This window comes from Neoarius graeffei, chromosome 2, assembly GCF_027579695.1.
Source record: "Neoarius graeffei isolate fNeoGra1 chromosome 2, fNeoGra1.pri, whole genome shotgun sequence".
Lineage (NCBI taxonomy): Eukaryota > Metazoa > Chordata > Actinopteri > Siluriformes > Ariidae > Neoarius > Neoarius graeffei.
Genome location: NC_083570.1, coordinates 120576050 through 120602142, shown reverse-complemented (window position 1 = coordinate 120602142; position 26093 = coordinate 120576050). Strand labels below are relative to the sequence as shown.

General features: G+C 45.2%; 1 protein-coding gene, 1 long non-coding RNA gene and 1 gene segment (V, D, J or C); all 3 read right to left on the bottom strand.

Annotated features, from left to right (window-relative positions):
• Nucleotides 1-1350: 1350 nt before the first annotated feature.
• Nucleotides 1351-9789, bottom strand: LOC132875263 (uncharacterized). Its single transcript, XM_060911991.1, has 6 exons — nt 9536-9789; nt 8983-9227; nt 4641-4831; nt 4364-4457; nt 3583-3782; nt 1351-1994 (listed from the first exon to the last, which is right to left on the bottom strand). The coding sequence occupies exons 1-6, from the start codon at nt 9689-9691 to the stop codon at nt 1801-1803; spliced, it is 1080 nt and encodes a 359-aa protein (XP_060767974.1). The 5' UTR covers nt 9692-9789; the 3' UTR covers nt 1351-1800.
• Nucleotides 9790-10023: 234 nt separating this feature from the next.
• Nucleotides 10024-19611, bottom strand: LOC132875259 (uncharacterized). Its single transcript, XR_009651778.1, has 4 exons — nt 18567-19611; nt 17768-17901; nt 12053-12185; nt 10024-11194 (listed from the first exon to the last, which is right to left on the bottom strand). It is a non-coding gene; the product is annotated as an uncharacterized LOC132875259 (long non-coding RNA).
• Nucleotides 19612-23851: 4240 nt separating this feature from the next.
• LOC132882200 (Ig kappa chain V-III region CBPC 101-like) lies at nt 23852-25265 on the bottom strand. The segment is given in 2 exon segments: nt 23852-24987; nt 25115-25265. Coding segments are annotated over 2 exon segments (429 nt in total).
• Nucleotides 25266-26093: the final 828 nt, after the last annotated feature.

Here is a 26093-nt window from a genome sequence, read left to right as displayed (position 1 = left end):
CAGGTCCATGTTGACCACGGCAAGGAGTTCTACTTGATGTTATTCATTCAAGAAATTCTTGCATCCCACAGACACTGTCAGGACAAACCCCCTTACCATCAAACCACATCAACAAACGTAAAAAAAAAAACAGAAAGGAGTATGCTGATATTTTGAAAACATTCACCCATGTAGTTTTGTGTGCGCCTTGATGGCATTTAGTAATTTAAAGGTGATCTCTCTCACTTCTCTCCACCCCTCCGCAAATCTTTGTCCCATGTGTGACAAGGCATTTAGTGTGGCTGTCCCCCAATTCTGGAACACCTTCCCTCTTTCACTACGTCAATGCGCTTCCCTCTCCACCTTCAAAGCCAGGCTCTAAACTCACCATTCCACTTTTGTTTTCCAATCCCAGTGCTGTCTGATAGAGGTTTTATTAGTATTGACATTTCATTTTTGTCTTGTCTCTTGCTGTTGATTTTTGTGTCTGTCGCTGCTGTGCCTTTTAACAAAGTGTCCCTGTCTCTTGTCTTAAGCTACATCTTACTTACTCCAAAACATCTCTAAAATAGTTGCACCATTCTTACTAAACTTATGCTCATATTTGATTAGTTGTCCTCTAGATTCATATAGTTGAGCGGATCTGGCCTGAGGTGAACAGCAGGGTCAATTATCCACTCAAAGAGGCCCTTATCCAGCTTACTGACCAAGAACTCCTGGACATGGACTGCAACCTCAGCAGATACTGTGTGTCTAACCTGACAAGACAGCTGTCTGAACTTGGCATGAGAAAAGTGATTGACAATTGGAATGCACACAGAATTCCTGGTACCTGTACCCTTTATATTGCATTGAATTGTCTTTTATTGTCTTCTCTTTGTCTATGCATGGGACAGTGAAAAACATAATTTTGAGTCCTTTTCCTGTAATTTAATTACAGGAAAAGGAATACCCAATCAACTGGCCAAAGATGGCTGTCTGAAAAAGGTACCTGAGGGACTTCTACCTCATGTGGCAGAAGCAGCTGACCTGTACCAGAAGGAAGTGGGAAACTCTCTAACAAGAGTCTCCTGCTTTGGAACAGACCCACTCCAACTTGATGAGAAGATTAGTGTTGAGCGCCTGTTTGCTGAAACCTATCCTGATTTGACATATCTGTACAACAGTGTTGTTAACAGAGACTTCAAACCCTTTCAGGATGCATTGGGCCACCTTATAAACCTTACCAATTCTCACATTTAATAGATTGAGTGACTAAAATTCTACGCATGCTGTACATGGCAGTTACTAATCAATGACAAAAATCAACTTGACATAATCAATAAAGACAATCAACTTCACAATGTGCTTTTTTATTTTTACAATGTACCTTACATTTTTTTGTTATGTTCAAGGTTTCACCAACTGTTTCTCACAGATGCCTCCAACATGGCAGTGTTTGCTCAGCTGAATAACAAAGTTTTGCAAAAAGTTGTTCGACAAAAAACTAAAAAAATAAACTCTTATAAACATGTTAACAAAAATGTGTCTTTTTAAAGTATTTCTTTTACTTTCTCTTTCATTATCAATAAAGAAAATCAACTAAACAATGTGTTTTTTTTAAGGTTTAACCATCAACTGTTTCTCACGGATGCCTCCAACATGGCAGTGTTTTGCAAAAAGCTGCTAGACAAAAAAGTAAAAAATAAACTCGTATAAACATGTAAACATAAAATAAGTCTTTTTAAAGCATTTCTCTTTTACTTTCTCTTTTTTACTTTACTTAGGATAAAAATATCCTTTGGCTTACAAATGAACATTGGCAGATAACGTATAAGGTGTTTAGTCCACCTTAATAATTACTTCTAAGGCATTCAGGGCCTCAGAAAGCCCAGACACCTCCACCAAATTCAAGGCCAGGTTGTCTGCCCTACATCTTACGCATTCGTTGCTTGTGTGCAGTGACCGTGTGATGCAGGTTTTGCATCCAAGGATTGCCCTGCAGCAAGTTGCCAGCATTGGGTCCATCACTGGCCCTGCAAGACAGAGACAAAAAATAATTAGACACCAGGGATGCAACAGTACAATGTGCCTACGGTTCGGTACGGTTCAGGGTTTTAGGGCCACGGATATGGTTCTACTTCAGCACAATATATAGACAGGAGCACAATATATACAGAGGAGTATAAGTTTAAACATACAGTATTGAGGTATTTCACCTGACGTCACAGGGTCATGTGACGCCCCAGTGTCCACCATTTTGAACGTCAAGCTAGCTAATGTCAACAACAGTAGCTGGTATGTTACTGTAGCAATGTTTACGTTCAGTCATTTGGATGACTGTTAAAACCTTTCAGTCTCAAGTTTTTCCTTTACTGGATTTACTAGTTTACTGAGCTAGCATGCCGGCCGCCGGCAGGCTAGCGCGCGCTAGCTCCCAGCTTGCCTGAGTGTGCTAGCTCAGTAAACTAGTAAATCCAGTAAAGGAAAAACTTGAGACTGAAAGGTTTTAACAGTCATCCAAATGACTGAATGTAAACATTGCTACAGTAACATACCAGCTATGATGTTGTTGACATTAGCTAGTGCTAACAGCTAGTTGCTAATACACTGCTACAACTACACCGACCCTAATAATACAGTTCTTGGTCATTGCCTGGTAACAGCAATTTTATAACGGGCCATGTCTCAACAGACTAAGAAGTTATTTCAATGACATTTAATAACATTTTGTTTATCCTGAGGACCGAAAGTAAATGAAAATGTGAACAAACCTTAGCTGTAATAAGATGGCGACCACCGGCTCCAGGGACGACCCGCTGATGTAGGCATGTTACCCAGCCTGACGCAAAATATTTGTAGGCATCCAAACTCTTATATGCTTTCAGATCAATACCTGTGTATGGCGATGGGTTTTTAATGACATAGGTATACAGATCATGTGGGCCGAAGTCAGGTAAAGACGAGGGCTTCGTGTACTTCCGTACGTCAGTGAACAATCCTGGTGGAAGCAGGTAAACGTCGTTCTCTAAGCCTGCTAACCTCAATTTTTGCAAATACCTCTCCCTCTGCTCGCCCTGTAAATGCCCTACGTCGCTGGATAGTGAAGGTGTTTTCTGCATCTCGCTGCTTTTTCTTTTATGTTTTTCGTTTGTCGCCTTCCTCGCATTCAAACTGATTCGAGCCGTGCCGTCCAAAATGGCAGCATCACATGACTTGGTCACGTGGGTGAAATACCTCAATATCAGAAGTGAACCCCATATACTGTATGTATATGTACCAAATTTGATAGCTTTGTATGCATATTTAATATTTAAATTAACTTCTTTTATAGAGGTCTCAGGAAGATATTTCTCCTTTAAAGGCACACACATAAAGTTAGGTGATCTGGTCAGTTGACCTTTCATACTGGTCACATGATTTTGACACAGGTTAATCTAGAAAGTCTATTGTTCAATTTTAAAGAAAAAGTTGCCATTTAAACCTAATAGAAACCACTCTGGAGCTTCCAAAAGACAGGAAAAAAAATTGGTCACTAATGTGATCACTGGGATTAAATGGGTTAAGGAACACGCCAACATTTAGGGGAACTAGCCTGTTTGAAAATGTGACAACATACTGTACCTTTACACACACAGCAGCTGAATGCAGCTCTGATATGTTCAGCTTGTTCCTCAGTCAAGATATGTGTACTTCTGGATTCGATGGCCAGCTTGGAGAGTTTTTTGATGGCATCGGTCACATCTGTGAGGGACTGGGCCGCCATAACCACCTCTTCAATTTTTTCATATGCCTCTTGGAGGCCCATTGCATCATCATTTCGGCTAAAAACAAGAACAATATTTGAAGAAGAAACATTACAAAACTCTAAATATATAGTTTTTAAATTATATTGTCCTCAAGTAATCTCAATCAAAAAGCCACTTAAATGTTATAATCAAGCACAGCATGTCAAGCCCAAACAAAATAAGATGAACTGATTTGAAGTTAACTACATTTATAGAAACTATTTTTTGTAAACTTATCACAAATGCACTTAGAGGGTTTTGCATGTGAACCCTTCGTTTCACTAGTTTGCCCTTTAGTGCTTGGTGTACAGTAAAAGCACGTTTGGCATGGTAGCTGGCTTTGGTCCCGGGATGCTTAAAGTGATATCTGCTCGCACCCCCGTGTGTATAGAGGGATGGTAGAGTGGGACCACTAGTGAAATGGAAGAGTAAGGGGAGGAGGTGGGAAAATTCAAGAAGCCTTCACACATGACAGGTGAATGAGCAGGAGGGATTAAATCTCTGAGAAGGCGGGAGAAGGTAAGACAGCTGTCAATCACTCCACGGGCTTCCTCCCAAACTATGTTTTAAAAACAACATTTACATTTTTTGACAGTTCTTTGATTAAGAGTACTTACCTTGATTTCCTTCGTTTCTCTGATTTTAGTTCAGCGAAGTGCATCTCCGGAAGGGCAAGAATTTTTCTCGCATTTTGCTTCCAGTATATGGAGCCTATAGAGAGGAAACAGGAATAGTATTTAAGATACATCTATGGATGTATAAGCAATCAGATAAAAAAAAGATCTATTTTTTTCCACTGAAATGACCCAGTACTTTTTTTAGTCATCACCAAAATGTTTAAGGACCCCTGATCTACACTAAAAAGGCAAAAGTTTTTTTTTTTTTGTACAGTACCTCTGGTTCCCTCTGAGTCCAGTATTTCATTTCCCTGCCCATCAGTCAGGATCAGGGGGTCATAGGCCCCTAGGGCATCTTGCACTTTGGCAAGAATGCCCTGAACTGTGGCATCCCCCTCCTGGAATCTGATCACCAGCATTCTGTTGGGTTGCAACCTGCCGTTGACAAGCTCAGCCATGAACACAGATCTAGAATATATTCAAAGGGGTGACATATTAGTAGATACTCATTTACTTCCAAGGCTGTGAAACTGCAACAATGCAGAAGACAACATGAGAAAAATTCACTGCCAATTAGGTTAACTGGTAAAACTGTGTGTATAATTTATGACAAATTAACATTCAATAAATCAAAATTTATTTAAGGAGGAGACAGTTCATAAGGAACTTCTTCCAATATCAATATGACGTAAGGTTCTAAGCTGCCATGTCTATGAGCTGCTGTGCCCCTTTAGGAGCCTAGCGGGGGTTCAGAATGAATGGAGTTTAATGGGGAAATTTTAAAAAGTGAAGCCCATTTAGGAGACCGGAATTCCACTTTGTTGCATTGGTGACGAGTAGAATGTTTTATCTTGGTTACCATATTGGACCCCTCCTAGAACTGCCACCTTATTGTGGTGGAGGGGTTTGTGTGCTTGAATGATCCTAGGAGCTATGTTGTTGGGGGCATTATGCCCCTGTTAGGGTTTCCCAAGGCAGACAGGTCCTAGGTGACAGGCCAGACCAAGAGCAGTTCACCAAAAAACCCCTATGGAGAAAAAATCCAGGACCGTGACGTCGCCCGGTAGGACGCAGCCGGGGCCCCACCCTGGAGCCAGGCCCGGGGTTGGGGCTCGTATGCGAGCGCTTGGTGGCCGGGCCTTTGCCCATGGGGCCCGGCCGGGCTCAGCCCGAAGAGGTGACGTGGGCCCGACCTCCTGTGGGTTCACCACCCACAGAGGTAGCAGTAGGGGTTTGGTGCAGTGTGGATTGGGTGGCAGTCGAAGGCAGGGGCCTCGACGACCTGATCCCCGGACACAGCGGCTGGCTGTTGGGACATGGAATGTCACTTCGCTGGGGGGGAAGGAGCCTGAGCTTGTGCGGGAGGTTGAGAGGTACCGGCTAGAGATAGTCGGGCTCACCTCCACGCACAGCTTGGGCTCTGGAACCCAGCTCCTCGAGAGGGGCTGGACTTTCCACTTCTCTGGAGTCGCCCGTGGTGAGCGGCGGCGGGCTGGTGTGGGCTTCCTTATAGCTCCCCAGCTCAGCCGCCATGTGTTGGAGTTTACCCCAGTGAACGAGAGGGTCGCCTCTCTGCGCCTTTGGATTGGGGAGAGGGCTCTTGCTGTTGTTTGTGCCTACGGGCCAAATAGCAGTATAGAGTATCCGGCCTTCTTGGAGTCCCTGGGAGAGGTACTGAGGGGTGCTCAGACTGGGGACTCCATTGTGCTACTGGGGGACTTCAATGCTCATGTGGGCGATGACAGTGACACCTGGAGGGGCGTGGGTGGGAGGAACGGCCTCCCCGATCTGAACCCGAGTGGTGTTTTGTTATTGGACTTCTGTGCTAGTCACAGTTTGTCCATAACGAACACCATGTTCGAGCATAGGGGTGTCCATAAGTGCACGTGGCACCAGGACACCTTAGGTCGGAGGTCGATGATCGACTTTGTAGTCGTGTCATCTGATCTCCGACCCTATGTCTTGGACACTCGGGTGAAGAGAGGGGCTGAGTTGTCAACTGATCACCACCTGGTGGTGAGTTGGATCCACTGGCGGAGGAGGAAGCTGGACAGACCTGGCAGGCCCAAACGTATGGTGAGGGTCTGCTGGGAACGTCTGGCCGAGCACTCTGTTGGGGAGGTCTTTAACTCCCACCTCCGGGAGAGCTTTTCCCAGCTTCCGAGGGAGGCGGGGGACATTGAGTCTGAGTGGACCATGTTCTCTACCTCCATTGTGGACGCAGCTGTTCGGAGCTGTGGCCGCAAGGTCTCCGGTGCCTGTCGTGGCGGCAATCCCCGAACCCGGTGGTGGACACCGGAAGTAAGGGATGCCGTCAAGCTGAAGAAGGAGTCCTATCGGGCCATGTTGACCTCCGGGACTCCTGAGGCAGCCGACGGGTATCGGCAGGCCAGGCGTGCTGCAGCTCGGGCAGTTGCGGAGGCAAAAACTCGGAACTGGGAGGAGTTCGGGGAGGCCATGGAGAAGGACTATCGGTCGGCCTCGAAGAAATTCTGGCAAACCGTCCGGCGCCTCAGGAGGGGGAAGCAGTACTCTGCCAACACTGTTTACAGTGCGGGTGGGGAGCTGTTGACCTCGACTGGGGACATTGTCGGGCGGTGGAAGGAATACTTTGAGGATCTCCTCAATCCCACCGTCATGTCTTCCACTGAGGAGACTGAGGCTGATGACTCAGAGGTGGACTTGTCCATTACCCAAGCCGAAGTCACTGAGGTGGTTTGCAAGCTCCTCGGTGGCAAGGCACCGGGGGTGGATGAGATCCGCCCTGAGTATCTCAAGTCTCTGGATGTTGTGGGGCTGTCTTGGTTGACACGCCTCTGCAACATCGCGTGGCGGTCGGGGACAGTGCCTCTGGAGTGGCAGACTGGGGTGGTGGTCCCTCTTTTTAAGAAAGGGGACCGGAGAGTGTGCTCCAATTATAGGGGAATCACACTTCTCAGCCTCCCAGGGAAAGTTTACTCCAGGGTACTGGAGAGGAGAATTCGACCGATAGTCGAACCTCGGATCCAGGAGGAACAATGCGGTTTTTGTCCTGGTCGCGGAACACTGGACCAGCTCTATACCCTTCATAGGGTGCTCGAGGGTTCATGGGAGTTTGCCCAACCAGTCCACATGTGCTTTGTGGATCTGGAGAAGGCATTCGACCGTGTCCCCCGTGGTATTCTGTGGGGGGTGCTTCGGGAGTATGGGGTTCGGGGCTCTTTGCTAAGGGCTGTCCGGTCCCTGTACGAACGGAGCAGGAGTCTGGTTCGCATTGCCGGCAGTAAGTCAGACCTGTTCCCAGTGCATGTTGGACTCCGTCAGGGCTGCCCTTTGTCACCGGTTCTGTTCATAATTTTTATGGACAGAATTTCTAGGCGCAGCCAGGGGCCGGAAGGAATCCTGTTTGGGAACCACAGGATTTCATCTCTGCTTTTTGCGGATGATGTTGTCCTGTTGGCTTCTTCAAACCAGGACCTTCAGCATGCACTGGGGCGGTTTGCAGTCGAGTGTGAAGCGGCTGGGATGAGAATCAGCACCTCCAAGTCCGAGGCCATGGTTCTCGACCGGAAAAGGGTGGCTTGCCCTCTCCAGGTTGGTGGAGAAGTCCTGCCTCAAGTGGAGGAGTTTAAGTATCTCGGGATCTTGTTCACGAGTGAGGGAAGGATGGAGCGTGAGATCGACAGGCGTATCGGTGCAGCCTCCGCAGTGATGCGGTCGCTTTACCGGTCCGTCGTGGTGAAGAAGGAGCTGAGCCAAAAGGCGAAGCTCTCAATTTACTGGTCGATCTACGTTCCGACTCTCACCTATGGTCATGAGCTTTGGGTAATGACAGAAAGAACAAGATCACGGATACAAGCGGCTGAAATGAGTTTCCTTCGCAGGGTGGCTGGGCGCTCCCTTAGAGATAGGGTGAGAAGCACAGTCACTCGGGAGGAGCTCGGAGTAGAGCCGCTGCTCGTCCACATCGAGAGGAACCAGCTGAGGTGGCTCGGGCATCTTTTTCGGATGCCTCCTGGACGCCTCCCTGGGGAGGTGTTCCAGGCATGTCCCCCCGGGAGGAGGCCCCGGGGAAGACCCAGGACACGCTGGAGGGACTATGTCTCTCGGCTGGCCTGGGAACGCCTCGGTGTTCTTCCCGAGGAGCTGGCCAAGGTGTCTGGGGAAAGGGAAGTTTGGGCTTCCATGCTTAGACTGCTGCCTCCGCGACCCGGTCCTGGATAAGCGGAAGAAGACGAGACGAGACCATATTGGAATCTTTGGTATAGGGGTGCATAGCAATGCACAATTTAGAGAAGGCTTCATCAGTCATGTAAAACAGCCCGTTATGATCCAACATTCTTTCACATTTGCTGAATAAACGGCAGAAAAATGATGAAGAAGGCACTTAACTGTAGTACAGTCAACATCCTGTTTTGAGTAGGGGTGGCTCTTTTACCACACAGGCCTGATTGTCTTAGTTACCGTAATTAGGTATAGCAGGTCTTTTCCGGTTAAACATTACTCAAGATTACCCAGACATTGAAATTGAACTGTAACATTGAAAACTACTGACATCCCTAAAAACAATGAAATTACTTAAAAATAAAACTTTAAACTAAAACTTTAAACTAAAGTTTTATCTGACCACTGCAACTTACCTCTGATATGATTTTGACTGTGTGGCCCTTGGGGGTAGGCCTACTGATGCACTTGAAGTGGAGGATGCACTGGCACCTTGACGAGCAAAGGCAAAGCGTGGTTGGGGCGGAGGCTGGGGTTCGAAGGCTGCTCCGTGTACCTCGTACTGGGCTCGGGGTGTCAAATCCACCGAGCTGAAGTACCCGTTCGATGGAAACACAGCCATGTTAGAAGCATCAGTGAGAAACACAGATGATGGTGAAACCTTCAACATAGAAAAACAAACACACACAATGTCACCAGAGTGTACGTAGCACAGTACCTACACATACACCTCAATAAAACGTCATGATTTCATTTGTGATATGCAACAGTACCGTCTAGTAGGCGCATACCATAAGCTTGAAAACAATTAAATACCTACATGTAACCAGTTTTAATGCATCCCGTTTCTGTAACATAGCGGCTAGCCTACGACCATAGAGGGAAACGCGCTTGTAGCTATGCAAACTGCACAGTCCTGTTATTAGCAAATGCAGCATAAGAAAGCTGTGTTTTTATTATTAACCTTACCTCAAAAATAGTTGCAATTTTGTGTGTTGACATGTCTTCTTCACGTAGATTCACCCGTTGAGGGCCTTTGAAGAGCATGTACTGCATAGCATCCATGATCCATGAACTCGCTGGAGGTCGATCTATCGTCGTCATCGTGTGTTGTAAGTGAGACATGCGTGAGCGCGAGCCAGGCGGTGTAATTTACTTCCGGGTGAAATATAGAATCAGTCAAATGACATTCAATAAAGGAATAAATGAATATTACAAAATAAGAAAACGATCAGAAATGTTGTCCACTTTTCTAATACTACTATTTGATGATGGCAATACATTTCGAAAACAAAATAGAGCCATTTCTGCTTGTATTGTTTTAAATAAAACACCAAGCTGCACACTTTTTTAAATTTCATCTTTCATTCTAAAATAGTATAATGAATGAATGTTTTGTTTTGGAATTTTTTATTTACAATTTAATTTTTTTCAAGATTTTATTACTTCCTCCTTAATATGATTGTACTTCACCCAACTGACAAATAACAAAATTTGAATAAATAGATGTTATTTTGATACAGAAATCTTGTTTGTTTGTACATTTTAATCATTTGTACCGTTATGTGTATCATTTAGCATCTTGCTGTAGCTTTGTGTGTGTCATTCAAGGTTTAAAAAATTCTCCCTATTTTCTGGGGTGAGTGTAGGGAGATCTCCCTCTCTTTCACTGAGCTTGGTTGGAGCCTCTGCAAAGACCTGATACAGTCTGAGAAACCATCCTCGCACATATTCCAAGCGCTGGTCTTTGACTCTATCAGAGTTCATTTTGAAAAGAAGACGATAGGCCTGTTTCATCCTCAGCCTGTTCCATCAAAGAACGCGGTCTGTCATTGAGACGCTGACTGCATCACCACCTTGGTATATTCCCTGATGATCTATTGCCGCTTTTCCACTACCAATGCGGCTGAGCCGTGCCGTGCTGAGTTGGGCTGAGTCGAGCCGAGTGGGGCTGTTGGAGTTGCATTTCGACTACAACCGCGCTGAACCGTGCTGGCTGGAAGTGGGTGGACACATTTGGTGGAGTTAGCGAAAGTGGGTGGACGTCAGGTGATGTCGTTAGGCGGCGCAAACAGTGACATCAGTGACCTTTTAAGCGGTAGTCTCGCAACCCAGATAGTAAACAATAAACATGGAGGACATGGAGTCGTTAGTGTTGCTGGTCTTGGTGCTGTGGCTTGTTGTCACTGACAACGCCAACAGATACTGGCAAGAGCGTATAGATGAGGCGAGGCGCATTCGGCTTCATAATTCTCGTAATTCTTCTTCTTCCGGGTTTACGGTGTTTACAGATCCCAGCGTGCTCGTGGGGCGTGTGTGGGCGTGTGAGGACACTCCTCCTCACCAATCAGCGTGCAGGGGAGTGTCTCCTCACGCCCCTAGCCTCACTCAGCTCGGTTTGGCTCGCTTCAGCCCCACTCCAAAACCGTGCGAGTTTTGGGGGCTAAGCAGGGCTGAAGCGAGCCAAGTCATGCTGTTTTTGGATAGTCGAAATGCGAGCCGTGTCGGGCTGAAGCGAGCTGAAAAAGGGTAGTAGAAAAGGGCCATATGATCATGTTGATGAGTTCCATCTCTTGTGCTTCTGAAAATATCCATCTTCAGCCTCCATTAGGTGATCGTCTCTCAGTTCTGCAAAAACAGAAGTATAATAATACAATGCATTTCAGACAGCATACAGTACAATAGAGCAAACAGCTCCAGTACATATCTGTGCTGTAACAGTCCAGAGTTACAGGAGAGAGCAGTGTGTAAATTCCCTCCTGGTTTTCCTCTCTGAAGGTCCGGATTATAGAGGCTACCGTGAATCAGCTCAGATGTGGCTGCACTCTTTGCCACACTGTAAAAAAAAATCCGTTGTTTTTACGGAAAAAAAACTGGCAGCTGTGGTTGCCAGAATAATCCTGTTAAAAATACAGTGAAATGTAAACAACATTACAGAATAACTTGTACATTTCACTGGGATTCCATGTACAATTAATGATAACTAAATGTAAATTTTACAGGTATTCAATGTACAATAATCAATACATAACTGTTAATTTTACGGATATTCATTGTACAATAAACAATGATTGCATGAACATTTCACCAGGATTCAATGTAAAATTAGCAGTTTCAGCATGTAAAATTTACAAGCTGTTCTGTAATGTTTACGTATGTACTGTATTTTTAACGGGATTATTCTGGCAACCACAGCTGCCAGTTTTTTTTCGTAAAAACAACGGGACGTACACGTATTTCAGTTTTACTTTTTATCTGCAGTGCTTCAAATTACTTCAAAATTACTTCTAAATGAAAAGTTAGGCTGTAACAAACCACTCATTAGTCAATGTATGATTCAAAAGAATGCAAATTTATTGTTGAAAAAAGAATGAGGAAGAGAGGAATGAGGTGTAGAAGTGAGCGAGTGAGTGAACCTTGATAGCCTGTATCGTTAATATCGGCCCAGAAACAAAGGAGGTATAACAGTAGCACTAGCACACGCACCTTTTTAAACAGCTCGCCAATCACGGTCGGAGAGGTCCTGACTCAAGGTAAGGAAACTTGGATTAACGTGCAACCGCATTGCTTTTGTGCATCCCCTTCCCCGGATTAATAGAAACAAACTCGAGAAGAACATCTAGGGAAACATATGAGTGTTCACTGCTGTGGTCACTTCAAGGAACACCAAGGGAATAGAGAAGAGAAAGACACACACACAATAATCTCAATCAGTAGCAGTGGGAACAATACAGTGGTGCTTGAAAGTTTGTGAACCTTTTAGAATTTTCTATATTTCTGCATAAACATGACCTAAAACATCATCAGATTTTCACACAAGTCCTAAAAGTAGATAAAGAGAACCCAGTAAAACAAATGAGACAAAAATATTATACTTGGTCATTTTTTTTATTGCTCCTGTGGGTTCACCACCCACAGAGGTAGCAGTAGGGGTTTGGTGCAGTGTGGATTGGGTGGCAGTCGAAGGCAGGGGCCTCGACGACCTGATCCCCGGACACAGCGGCTGGCTGTTGGGACATGGAATGTCACTTCGCTGGGGGGGGAAAGAGCCTGAGCTTGTGCGGGAGGTTGAGAGGTACTGGCTAGAGATAGTCGGGCTCACCTCCACGCACAGTTTAGGCTCTGGAACCCAGCTCCTCGAGAGGGGCTGGACTTTCCACTTCTCTGGAGTCACCCGTGGTGAGTGGCGGCGGGCTGGTGTGGGCTTGCTTATACCTCCCCAGCTCAGCCGCCATGTGTTGGAGTTTACTCCAGTGAATGAGAGGGTCGCCTATCTGCACCTTCAGATTGGGGAGAGGGCTCTTGCTGTTGTTTGTGCCTACGGGCCAAATAGCAGTATAGAGTATCCGGCCTTCTTGGAGTCCCTGGGTGAGGTACTGAGGGGTGCTCAGACTGGGGACCCCATTGTGCTACTGGGGGACTTCAATGCTCACGTGGGCGACGACAGTGACACCTGGAGGGGCGTGGTTGGGAGGAACGGCCTCCCCGATCTGAACCTGAGTGGTGTTTTGTTATTGGACTTCTGTGCTAGTCATGGTTTGTCCATAATGAACACCATGTTCGAGCATAGGGGTGTCCATAAGTGCACGTGGCACCAGGACACCTTAGGTCGGAGGTCGATGATCGACTTTGTAGTCGTTTCATCTGATCTCCGGCCCTATGTCTTGGACACTCGGGTGAAGAGAGGGGCTGAGCTGTCAACTGATCACCACCTGGTGGTGAGTTGGATCCACTGGCGGAGGAGGAAGCTGGACAGACCTGGCAGGCCCAAACGTATGGTGAGGGTCTGCTGGGAACGTCTGGCCGAGCACTCTGTTGGGGAGGTCTTTAACTCCCACCTCCGGGAGAGCTTTTCCCAGCTTCCAAGGGAGGCAGGGGACATTGAGTCTGAGTGGACCATGTTCTCTACCTCCATTGTGGACACAGCTGTTCGGAGCTGTGGCCGCAAGGTCTCCGGTGCCTGTCGTGGCGGCAGTCCCCAAACCCGGTGGTGGACACCGGAAGTAAGGGATGCCGTCAAGCTGAAGGAGTCCTATCGGGCCATGTTGACCTCCGGGACTCCTGAGGCAGCTGATGGGTATCGGCAGGCCAGGCGTGCTGCAGCTCGGGCAGTTGCGGAGGCAAAAACTCGGAACTGGGAGGAGTTTGGGGAGGCCATGGAGAAGGACTATCAGTTGGCCTCGAAGAAATTCTGGCAAACCGTCCGGCGCCTCAGGAGGGGGAAGCAGTACTCTGCCAACACTGTTTACAGTGTGGGTGGGGAGCTGTTGACCTCGACTGGGGACATTGTCGGGCGGTGGAAGGAATACTTTGAGGATCTCCTCAATCCCACGTCATGTCTTCCACTGAGGAGACTGAGACTGATGACTCAGAGGTGGACTCGTCCCTTACCCAAGCCGAAGTCACTGAGGTGGTTTGCAAGCTCCTCGGTGGCAAGGCACCGGGGGTGGATGAGATCCGCCCTGAGTATCTCAAGTCTCTGGATGTTGTGGGGCTGTCTTGGTTGACACACCTCTGCAACATTGCGTGGCGGTCGGGGACAGTGCCTCTGGAGTGGCAGACTGGAGTGGTGGTCCCTCTTTTTAAGAAAGGGGACCGGAGAGTGTGCTCCAATTATAGGGGAATCACACTTCTCAGCCTCCCAGGGAAAGTTTACTCCAGGGTACTGGAGAGAAGAATTCGACCAATAGTCGAACCTCGGATCCAGGAAGAACAATGTGGTTTTCGTCCTGGTCGCGGAACACTGGACCAGCTCTATACCCTTCATAGGGAGCTCGAGGGTTCATGGGAGTTTGCCCAACCAGTCCACATGTGCTTTGTGGATCTGGAGAAGGCATTCGACCGTGTCCCCCATGGTATTCTGTGGGGGGTGCTTCGGGAGTATGGGGTTTGGGGCTCTTTGCTAAGGGCTGTCCGGTCCCTGTATGAACGGAGCAGGAGTCTGGTTCGCATTGCCGGCAGTAAGTCAGACCTGTTCCCAGTGCATGTTGGACTCTGGCAGGGCTGCCCTTTATCACCGGTTCTGTTCATAATTTTTATGGACAGAATTTCTAGGCGCAGCCAGGGGTCGGAAGGAATCCTGTTTGGGAACCACAGGATTTCATCTCTGCTTTTTGCGGATGATGTTGTCCTGTTGGCTTCTTCAAACCAGGACCTTCAGCATGCACTGGGGCGGTTTGCAGTCGAGTGTGAAGCGGCTGGGATCAGAATCAGCACCTCCAAGTCCAAGGCCATGGTTCTCGACCGGAAAAGGGTGGCTTGCCCTCTCCAGGTTGGTGGAGAAGTCCTGCCTCAAGTGGAGGAGTTTAAGTATCTCGGGATCTTGTTCACGAGTGAGGGAAGGATGGAGCGTGAGATCGACAGGCGTATCGGTGCAGCCTCCGCAGTGATGCGGTCGCTTTACCAGTCCGTCGTGGTGAAGAAGGAGCTGAGCCAAAAGGCGAAGCTCTCAATTTACCGGTCGATCTACGTTCCGACTCTCACCTATGGTCATGAGCTTTGGGTAATGACAGAAAGAACAAGATCGTGGATACAAGCGGCCGAAATGAGTTTCCTTCGCAGGGTGGCTGGGCGCTCCCTTAGAGATAGGGTGAGAAGCACAGTCACTCGGGAGGAGCTTGGAGTAGTGCCGCTGCTCCTCCACATTGAGAGGAATCAGCTGAGGTGGCTCGGGCATCTTTTTCGGATGCCTCCTGGACGCCTCCCTGGGAAAGTGTTCCAGGCATGTCCCCCTTGGAGGAGGCCCCAGGGAAGACCCAGGACACGCTGGAGGGACTATGTCTCTCGGCTGGCCTGGGAATGCCTCGGTGTTCTTCCTGAGGAGCTGGCCGAGGTGTCTGGGGAAAGGGAAGTTTGGGCTTCCATGCTTAGACTGCTGCCTCCGCAACCCGGTCCCGGATAAGCGGAAGAAGACGAGACGAGACGAGATTTTTTTTATTGAGGAAAATGATCCAATATTACATATCTGTGAGTGGCAAAAGTATGTGAACCTCTAGGATTAGCAGTTAATTTGAAGGTGAAATTAGAGTCAGCTGTTTTCAAATCAATGGGATGATAATCAGGTGTGAGTGGGCACCCTGTTTTATTTAAAGAACAGGGATCTATCAAAGTCTGATCTTCACAACACATGTTTGTGGAAGTGTATCATGGCAGGAACCAAGGAGATTTCTGAGGACCTCAGAAAAAGCATTGTTGATGCTCATCAGGTTGGAAAAAGGTTACAAAACCATCTCTAAAGAGTTTGGACTCCACCAATCCACAGTCAGACAGATTGTGTACAAATGGAGGAAATTCAAGACCATTGTTACCCTCCCCAGGAGTGGTCAATCAACAAAGATCACTCCAAGAGCAAGGCGTGTAATAGTTGGCAAGGTCACAAAGGACCCCAGGGTAACTTCTAAGCAACTGAAGGCCTCTCTCACATTGGCTAATGTTAATGTTCATGAGTCCACCATCAGGAGAACACCGAACAACAATGGTGTGCATGCCAGGGTTGCAAGAAGAAAGCCACTGCTCTCCAAAATGAACAATGCTGCTTGTCTACAGTTTGCTAAAGATCACATGGACAAGCCAGAAGGCTATTTGAAAAATGTTTTGTGGACAGATGAGACCAAAATAGAACATTTTGGTTTAAATGAGAAGCGTTATGTTTGGAGAAAGGAAAGCACTGCATTCCAGCATAAGAACCTTATCCTATCTGTGAAACATGATGGTGGTAGTATCATGGTTTGGGCCTGTTTTGCTGCAGCTGGGCCAGGACGGCTTGCCATCATTATGCTTGCTGAATTATACCAGTTAATTCTAAAGGAAAATGTCAGGACATCTGTCCATGAACTGAATCTCAAGAGAAGGTGGGTCATGCAGCAAGACAACGACCCTAAGCACACATGTCGTTCAACCAAAGAATGGTTAAAGAAGAATAAATTTAATGTTTTGGAATGGCCAAGTCAAATTCCTGACCTTAATCCAATGGAAATGTTGTGGAAGGACCTGAAGCGAGCAGTTCATGTGAAGAAACCCACCAACATCCCAGAGTTGAAGCTGTTCTGTACGGAGGAATGGGCTAAAATTCCTCCAAGCCAGTGTGCAGGACTGATCAACAGTTACCAGAAACATTAGTTGCAGTTATTGCTGCACAAGGGGGTCACACCAGATACTGAAAGCAAAGGTTCACATACTTTTGCCACGCACAAATATGTAATATTGGATCATTTTCCTCAATAAATAAATGACCAAGTATAATATTTTTGTCTCATTTGTTTACCTGGGTTCTCTTTATCTACTTTTAGGACTTGTGTGAAAATCTGATGATGTTTTAGGTCATTTTTATGCAGAAATACAGAAAATTATGAAGGGTTCACAAACTTTCAAGCACCACTGTAACTGTTCTGTACTGTTGCTGCTGTCCCGTGGACTGTCCCGGGACAGTGCCTACTGTCCTGAGACAGTCGGGCACTGCCCTGGGACACTAGGCACTGTCCCGAGACAGCCAGGCACTGTGCCTAACTGTCCCGGGACAGTGCCTGGCCGACCCTCGACAGTGCCTGGCCGACCCTGGACAGTGCCTGGCCGACCCTGGACAGTGCCTGGCTGACAATAACTGTTCTTTACTGTTGCTGCAGTCCCATGGACTGTCCCGGGACAGTGCCCACTGTCCCGAGACAGCCGGGCACTTGCCTAACTATCTCAGGACAGTGCCCTGCTGTCCCGGGGACAGTGCCCCGCTGTCCCGGGGACAGTGCCTGACTATCTCGGGACAGTGCCTTGCTGTCTCTGGACAGTTGGCACTGTCTCGAGACAGTCCACGGGACAGTAGCAACAGAACAGTTATCGTTCCCACTGCCTCTCCCATTAATTAACCCCACCGACAGTAGTCAGAGGGGTTATTATTTTCACCTGCGTCAGTCTGTGTGTGTGTGTATCTGTCTGTCTGTCTGTCTGTGTGTCTGCAAGATATCTCAAGAACCAATGGATCGATTTGGACCAAATTTTGTACATGTGTTGCCAATCACCCAGGAAGGAAACCATTAAATTTTGGACGTCAAAGGTCAAAGGTCAAGGTCATGGCAGAACTTCGAAATTTTCGCCCAATGTATTTTAATAGGGAAAAGGCGGGGTTTGCACTCGTTAGAGTGTCCCTGTCTAGTTTCATTTGTAAAGCCAGTCAATGATCAAAGACAACAGTAGCACTAGCACAAGTACCTTTTTAAATGGCTCGCCATTCATGGTTGGAGAGGTCCTGAATCAAGGTAAGAACTCTTGGATTAACATGCAACCACATAGCATTTGTTCGCTCCACTTTCATCCCCCTCTCTGGATTAATAGAGAAGAAACATCTAGGAATACAGAGAGAGGAAACACATATTACTTATACATGATACAACCGTCTCCACAAGTCAACAAAGAAAAGGATAAAAAAGGTGAGAATATGGGTTACAGCTTTCCTTTAATTAAAGCTTTATTGGTAGGCGGGGAGCTAAGGGGCCTTACCATGCACCCTCCACATTATCCAATGACACCTAGTTTTTTCTTTTTGAAAGGTCTTACCATGCTTAACATGAATTAGAATGTTAACATTTTGCACTACATGTTTGAGGTAGTTAATGTAGTTCCATACATTGCAAATGCAGTGGAAATCCATTACAGGAACGGACATCCATTACAGGACTCTTCATGAGCTATAGGTCTTCGCACATCTAGAGGACAGAAGCTTTCAGAAAATGTATGGTTTGAGTGGTATAATTGACTTTCCCTATATAAGTTTAAAATATAAAGCCTTTCTACCGAATCACAAGGAAAATCAAGTAGAAAGGCTTGACATTTTGGTCTCTAATATTTAGGGAAAGTCAATAATACCACTCAAACCATACATTAATGGGTTGGGTAACCCCATGTTGCCCTGGGGGAGACTGGCCGTGTAGGTATTTGTATGCATGTTGCTTTGGATAAAAGCCTCAGCGAAATGATTAAATAAACAATTGTCCAAAAAAAAAAACCTTACCTCTGAAGAAATTCCAGGGTTGATGCAAGCGCAGTTGGATAATGGATGTTAAAGCAGTAATAACTGCCAAACATCATGCACAAGGACGAGATAAAGGAAGAGATGTTCTCGTTCACGATGACTTGATCCAGACTCAGCATCATCCTTCTGGAGGAATAGCAGGATTGTCCTTAAAAAAAAAGTAAAAATAAAAATATTCCAGAAATTAAGTTTACATTTTAACATGTCAGTCACTAACTCGTGTCAAGCGTGAAAACAAGATTGTATGAAAAACCCGTATGAAAATAATCTAGAAGAAGCAGCACCATCTCTGTGACCTGTGTGTAGCCTGAGTGTTCTCCCCTCATCATTTGTAGCTTTGTTGCAGCTTGATAGAATCTTTTGGATTTGTTGACAGCAACTGTCTTCAGGAAGTGCAAGAGCCTTTCCCCCTTCTGTTCCACATTTTTCAGGAAGGTTTCCTTTAGGTCAACTCCAGTGAGCTCGTTAAAGTGAACAATCATGCCAATTTCATGAAACCAATATGGCCAGTTTTCCAGGAGGTACTTCATGTCTTTCCCTTGGTTCACATCTTGTCGCTGGCTGTAGAATGTGGACTTCATAAGCATTTTCAAAGGACCTGGGCTTTCTTCATTCTGGCTAAACAGATTTTTAAGCTCCTCTTTCTTCTGCTGCTGGCTTTCGGCCATTTCTCCAAGGGGCAGAAACTTGACATGCCAACGGATGCACCCATAGGTGTCTTGAATCGCTGCCCGTTTTTCAGGGGGGATTTTGTCAGTGTCCGAGTCATGTGAAGTTCTTTTCTTGATTTTTGGTGTTGTAGGTCTTTTCACATTTTCGATCCGATTTTGAATTTGTTTCACGAGGGAGCCATACCCTGTGCCAATTATGTCGCCTTCAATGACATCTTGTAGTGACTTGGGGTATTTTGCCACTAATTTCCTAGCCACATCAGTAGCATTCTTTTTACTTAATGACGTGGTTACTTTCATCATTTCGCGAACCACAATTCTGAACATCTGTTTCCTCATACTTGGATTTGGACGTCTTCCTCTCTCCAAAGCCTGCGTCAAAGCCTCTGGGAACTGTCCCCGTGGTATCATGAATGAGTCTGGAAAACTGCCACTTGGGCTCTGACAGCTGCTGGATGACGACGACGTTGAAATTGGCGACAGAGACACCATGGATGTGGAAGGTCCTGGTGAGGCACTAAGGCTTGAAGAACCACTTTCTTGGGCCGGACCTTTGAAAGTACACATACACAAAACATGGATGTTTTTACATTTTAACTGAACTTTATAGCAATGTTGATAACTGATCACATCATAAAACATAATGTTAGACTTACATTTCACACTCCACACAGCAACCAGCTTACGGGCTTGTATGGGCCTCAAGGCTGACAACAAATCTTCTTCCTTAACAAACTGAAAGTCATCATGTGTCTCTACCCCTAGAGATTGAAGAGTTTCTTCCAAGATATCCTTTGAAACGTCTGGAAGGTCAGGCAAGGCCTCCGTGATAGCGGAGCGTAGAAATGATTTGGACATCTCTACAATTTGCATTAAAGACATAATGAAATATTATTTACAAAATGTAGCTGATTTACTACATTTATTTCAGAACATTGCATTCATATTAGGCACAACTCTAACTTCAAAATGAATTAGGCCCAAAGTCTGTGAAAATGAAAAACAGAACTACTTTAAACTCATCATTCTAGCAACAATTTCTGGCCAAATATGCTCAAAACTCAACATTTCAATATTAGTCATTGTGTTTCATTTTAAACGATCTGCAAACTACACTTAATATCTAAAAAAACGAACATGTGCTTTACCAATTCAAACATAGCAAAGATCACTTTGACAAAACGCTGTGTTTCAGTGGAATGACTCTGTGTCCATCAATGATGTATGATGTCAATGGGTAAAAATCTAGCAAGTCATTAATGTTAACACAGTGCATTCCTGTACTTTGTTGTGTAATAGCGTACAGGTGGTATTTGGGAAGACAGTCTGATTTGTGCAAGTCCATAAGAAAATACACCGTGGCATTATCCTTCATTAAAATGATGACAATCTTCCCAAATTCCATAGACTCATTCAAGACCAAAAAATCACCCTTCCTGTATACTGTACCTCTGTACTGAATTTCTGTGGAGACAACTGTATCTTTTTCTGAAAATCCGAATTCACTAGCAGCATGATTGACTGTGTCACTGTAAAGGTTGGGAATAAAAGCGCAACCATTTTTAATTTGCAGAAGCTCACTACATCCTGGTCCTGCCGAGACATATGCTTGAAACATCTGATGCCTTTCAGAAAGAGTTAGGCAAATGTTCTTAAAGTTTTTCAAATGCCTGGCACATCGCTTGAAATAGCTGTGTTTGCTTTCAAAACGTATTGTCCACAATCGAATAAGGGGGCCAAATTTCAGGATTACTGTGGGATAATGTCTCATGTAATGGTGTTTTGGTTTTAGAGTACTCTGAGGAAACAAACACGTCCTTGAATCCAGATACTCCTGGATTATGATTTCAAGATAAGCTATCTGTGACACTGAAATATTTTGTGCACAAACTAGATCAAGAATATCTTTGAGCAGGAGAGTCAACTGCCACACGTCATCATCAGCATTTTGCACCTTGTCGCCAATTAAAACAGGTAGCAACCTCAAAAAATTCCAATTCTGGACCGCGTTACCAGAGAGTTTGAGTGCACCAGATTGGACAGTGCATGGCTTGGAGAGAGCATCTGAACCTTTGAACTTGAATTGTTTGATTCGCCTGTTCAAAAGGGTATATGTGAACCATTTCATTGTCTTGATGAAATAATTCAAGTACAGACCAAGGTCATAGGACAACACGCCCTCAAAAATGTCATGGCCTAAAGATGGTGGGAGACCAGGTTGGCATACATGAAAGTTTGGCACATCATTGAAAACTGATCTCAGTTTTATTCCTTTGACTTCTCTGCTCTCCTGAGACAGAGAGGCGACAGCAGCGTCATAGGTATCAGCAGTTCGTTGTCGGCCGCAAAGATTGGGTTCTTTCTTAAATCCGTCTCTGGTGACCTCACAGTACCTGCAAAAATAACAAGATGTGAAGTTTTCGTTAAACCCTCCAATGCCATGTGACCCTAAATTATCCCCAGCTATACAGTACAAAGCCCCACGGACTGTTTCCCGTCCTACAGTGACTCCATTTTCTGCAAAATCTTTCAAATCTGAGATCATATCAGCAAATACTTTAGCACATCCAAACTTTTTTAGTTCATTCTCTCCACACAACAAGACTAGGGACATGTGATCTGTGTTGGATCGCACATGAACTGGCAAATTTGCAACAGAAAGATAAACAGCGAGAACTTTGTGTGCATTTTTTGCTGAGCTGAGAGGTTTGACTACTTCAAATGCATCTTGGTACAAAATAAGCTGCAGGCCTCCTGGGTTTGCAATGAAGAACGGATTGGACTTGAAGGCCTGTCCATCACAAATGTCAATGTTCAAAAATGTAAAAATTTTCAGTTTAAAGTTTAGAAAATGGGACCCAAGAAGAAGCGAGCAAAAGTGAAGTAACCCAGTCTGAAACAGCAGAGGGGGAGGGGAAGGAAGAGTTTGATGATGATGATGATGATGATGGTAGCAGCACCGGTAAGCCCTGCACGGACAAGGAGAAGTTTGCCTTCAAGCCGACAGAAGGCACAGCACCCCGCCAGAGGGATTTCCACAGGTAAATACACATGCTTTAAACATTTATTTCAGTATCTACTGTATATGCTTATGTAATTAATATTATAGATGCTGATTTTCATGTATGTTTCAGCTAATGATGCCCAGAAGTGTAATAAAATACGTTATTCCCTTAAACTCATGTTATAATATTTGACATTTGCATGGTAAATTAAACATATACTCAAATAACAACAGCAAATGAGGTGGTCTTCTTCCTTTCTACAATGCTACACGCTACACGATCGGTTCCTTGGTTCCTCCCCAATATATATACCCAGAGTCTTGCCCCTCGTGTCGTGTGCAAGTCGCGTGCGCTGCGTGCAGGTCGCCACACATAGGGGTAGAAAGTGAGATGTACTTCTGTCTTGCGCACCGCACAAATAGCAAGTGTGGAATACTTGTGTAGTATTTCTGAGGCACGTCACTCATACAATGACCACGCGTCACTCATGCGTCTTACTGTCATCGCAAAAAAAATCCCTACTAGCCGCACTGCTGACTTGGTTCAGGCGTACAAAAGGAATACGGGTCCCGTACATAGTGTATGCGTTCTTGATTTGTCGCAAGACCCGTAGAATTTGCATGTGCAGGCCCAAAAGTCTCCACGGGCAGTTTGCGACCTTCTACGGCCCTGAACACACGCAAGTGTCGCGCAAGTCTCAAGCACGGTTTTGCCATTTTATTTTTACTGTAGACCGCCCGTAGCAGCACGTACAGCGGGTTGTGAGTGAGGCTTTAGGTTTCGCTTCCTCTTTCTCTCCCGCTACATCCTGTAGAGGGAGCTCTAACATTCAATTTACTCATTCCTCACCTTTTAAAGCTCGACTGAATTTCTTCTGTCACTCGTGAAGTGAATAATCTTTTGCATATTTTCTGTTTTTTTTCTTTTAGTGCATGACTTGTTCTCAATAAAATAATCAAAAACTAAACAATGTTTTGAAGTTTATTATTATTATTATTATTATTATTATTATTATTATTCGTGTTGTTTTAAGGGTACCATGCATTCCTCTATAAACCTTGGTTACATCTCCTTGTCCTTCCTCTTCCTCTTCCACCTGCTCTCCTTGTCCTCTTCCTCTACCCTCGACAAGTGAACTGACCCCTGGCCTTTTGATCTGTCGGATTGGTGTGTGAACAGTTTTGACTCTTGGTGTTTCCACCTGGGGAACTGTGTGATAATTGAGTTGGAGCTGTGATCACTTGTGTTAATGATACTGAATGCCAGTGCTTTGTAAATGAGCACATGGTGCAGCCAGTGAGATACGAAGGGATTTGTGTGAAGAGTTTTTCAGAAAAAGTTCAGCAAATCTGAATCATGTGTGAAAACAGGGGAATCGAGTTTATCGCTTTGGGAAATAGCACTATCTTTTGGTAGCTGGGCTCATGGATTTGGATGTTTAGTTAATAGGCCCAGTTCCAGTGTGTCAGCGATCCAGAAAAACTGTAAACACACGTGACCTCATGTGAATAATATGTGATAAATCACACATAATCTGGTCATTTATATCTGGATTTCTGTTCATCTCCATGATTTATAATGATCCTCTCAGTGTTCTGGAAATCTAAATCTAGAGTTAACTCATTTGAAGTCATTTTTATGAACATAAACACAAAATCATTTGCACTAATTGGTATTTCCAGCCCCCAGCAGGGCAGTGACCCCCAGCGGTGATGCAGGGACCCAGTATAGGATGCAAACCAATGAAAACCTGATAGTTAATGATCATGCAGCTGGAATAAAAGGACATTTTGATGAGAGTTAAAGAGCGTTATTGTGTAATATTAGCTGCTGTGAGATCAAATCAGTGCAGAACTTTCACTTTTCTAAGCTTTGTGTTGCAACATGAAGATCAGTGAGATTTGGAGCTGATAGAGTTTTGCTCATATTCATGTGAAACGCTTGATAATCACCACCTCATTTTATTTACAATGAGATTGATTCACCCTCTGATCTCACAGAACTCCATAAAGTGACTGAATGTTTGGAGTTAACGTTCCACTCCGTGCTCGATCATGGAGCTCCATTTACAACTAAACTCTTTGTAGTTCAGCAGATAAACTCGGAATCACATCCATGAAATGTCTCAGTCAGTATTTCGGCCTCATCACAGGACTGAGACAGCTCTGTTCTACACACACTGCTTTCTTCCCTGTACATGCGACCTCTGGGGAAAATGATTCATGAACATGCTGTTAGCGTCCACTGCTACACTGTGTGTGTGTGTGTGTGTGTGTGTGTGTGTGTGTGTGTGTGTGTGTGTGTGTTGGATCACATCGTCCCCCTCAGCACCTGCAGTAGGTCCCAGCTGCAGCACTCACACACACCCAGGTTTTTGTACGACGCTCTAACACTGTGTGAACACGTCGCTACTACTGATCTCATGGACACTCTGACAGTAATAATCTCCAGCATCTTCAGTCTGTACTCCACTGATGGTCAGAGTGAAATCAGATCCAGATCCACTGCCACTGAAACGAGCTGGAATACCTGATTCTCTTCTGTTAGCAGCATAGATCAGGAGTTTCGGAGCTTCTCCAGCATTCTGCTGATACCAGGACAAAGCATAATAAGCACCAGTAAAGTAAACAGCAGGACTGGTTTTACAGCTGATGGTGAGTGTGTCTCCTGGAGAAACAGATTTCACTGCAGGACTCTGAGTCACAGTCACCTGACCTCTGGATCCTGAAAAAAATAAGAAGAATAAATCCGTTCCCTTCATTAATAATGATGTTGAGGTTGAAGTTCATCTAGTCGGCCGACTTCCCATGGATTTGTCAGCTGAACAGTAGAAGATAAAACATTGTGTTACCTCGAGCGCAGAGGGCCAGTGTGCAGATGAAGACGCTGATCAAACTCATGGTTGCTGTGGGTGAAGTCGCTGAGCAGCAGCTCTCAGTCATGAAGTGTTAAAGTCACAGGACTATAAACACTCGCAGAGCGCTGAAGCATGAGCTGATAATGCAAAGTGGAACCTCTCTCGATGGAAACGTGTGTGTGTGTGTGTGTGTGTGTGTGGGGTCACTGGAGTGTAACAGAGGTTTTTGTACGACGGCTTCATTAGAATGTATCACTGTGGTACACTTTCGGTGGAGGAACCAAACTCATCATCAGTAAGTTTCTCTTCTTTATTTCAAATTCTACACATTAGTGAATTTATTTTGTTATTAATTTTATTTTTGAATGAACTTGAGAAGATTTGAAAAAAAATCAGTTTTGGTTATGAAGTGCAGTTTGTAAAAAATCAGCATCTGAAATATCACAAGACATTTGTTTGTTTGTTTGTTGATGTTAATGATTATATTTTACTGTTAAAAGTGAGAGAATAAATCCAGATGTTTGTGCTGTTTAAAGTCCCCCTGAGTTCAGCGTCTAGTGATTCATTTTCATTGAGTATCAACACCAGAATAAAGCTGATCAAAGTTCTCGTCGGTCCACGATGTAAAGAGTAACTAGTAAATGTTCTCCTGCTGCTGGAACTCATTTGTGCTGCTGCAGAGTTTCCAGTTTTGTCTCGACTGGAGTTCAGAGCATTTACAGAATCCACTCACTGAGTGTTTCAGTGCTGGAATACAGTGTGACTATTGGATGCAGTTACTGAATAGAACTGAGTGAACACTCAATCAGAAAGAAGATGGATTATGGTGTGGAGTTAAAGCTGATGGCTTCCACATGTTCTCTTTGTTTGTTAGTCGACTTGAAACCAAACGGACTGATGTTTCTCCTCCCAACCTGAAGCCCCCCATGTGTCTCTGTTCATTTAGAGTTAGGAACTGTTTTTATGTCTATGG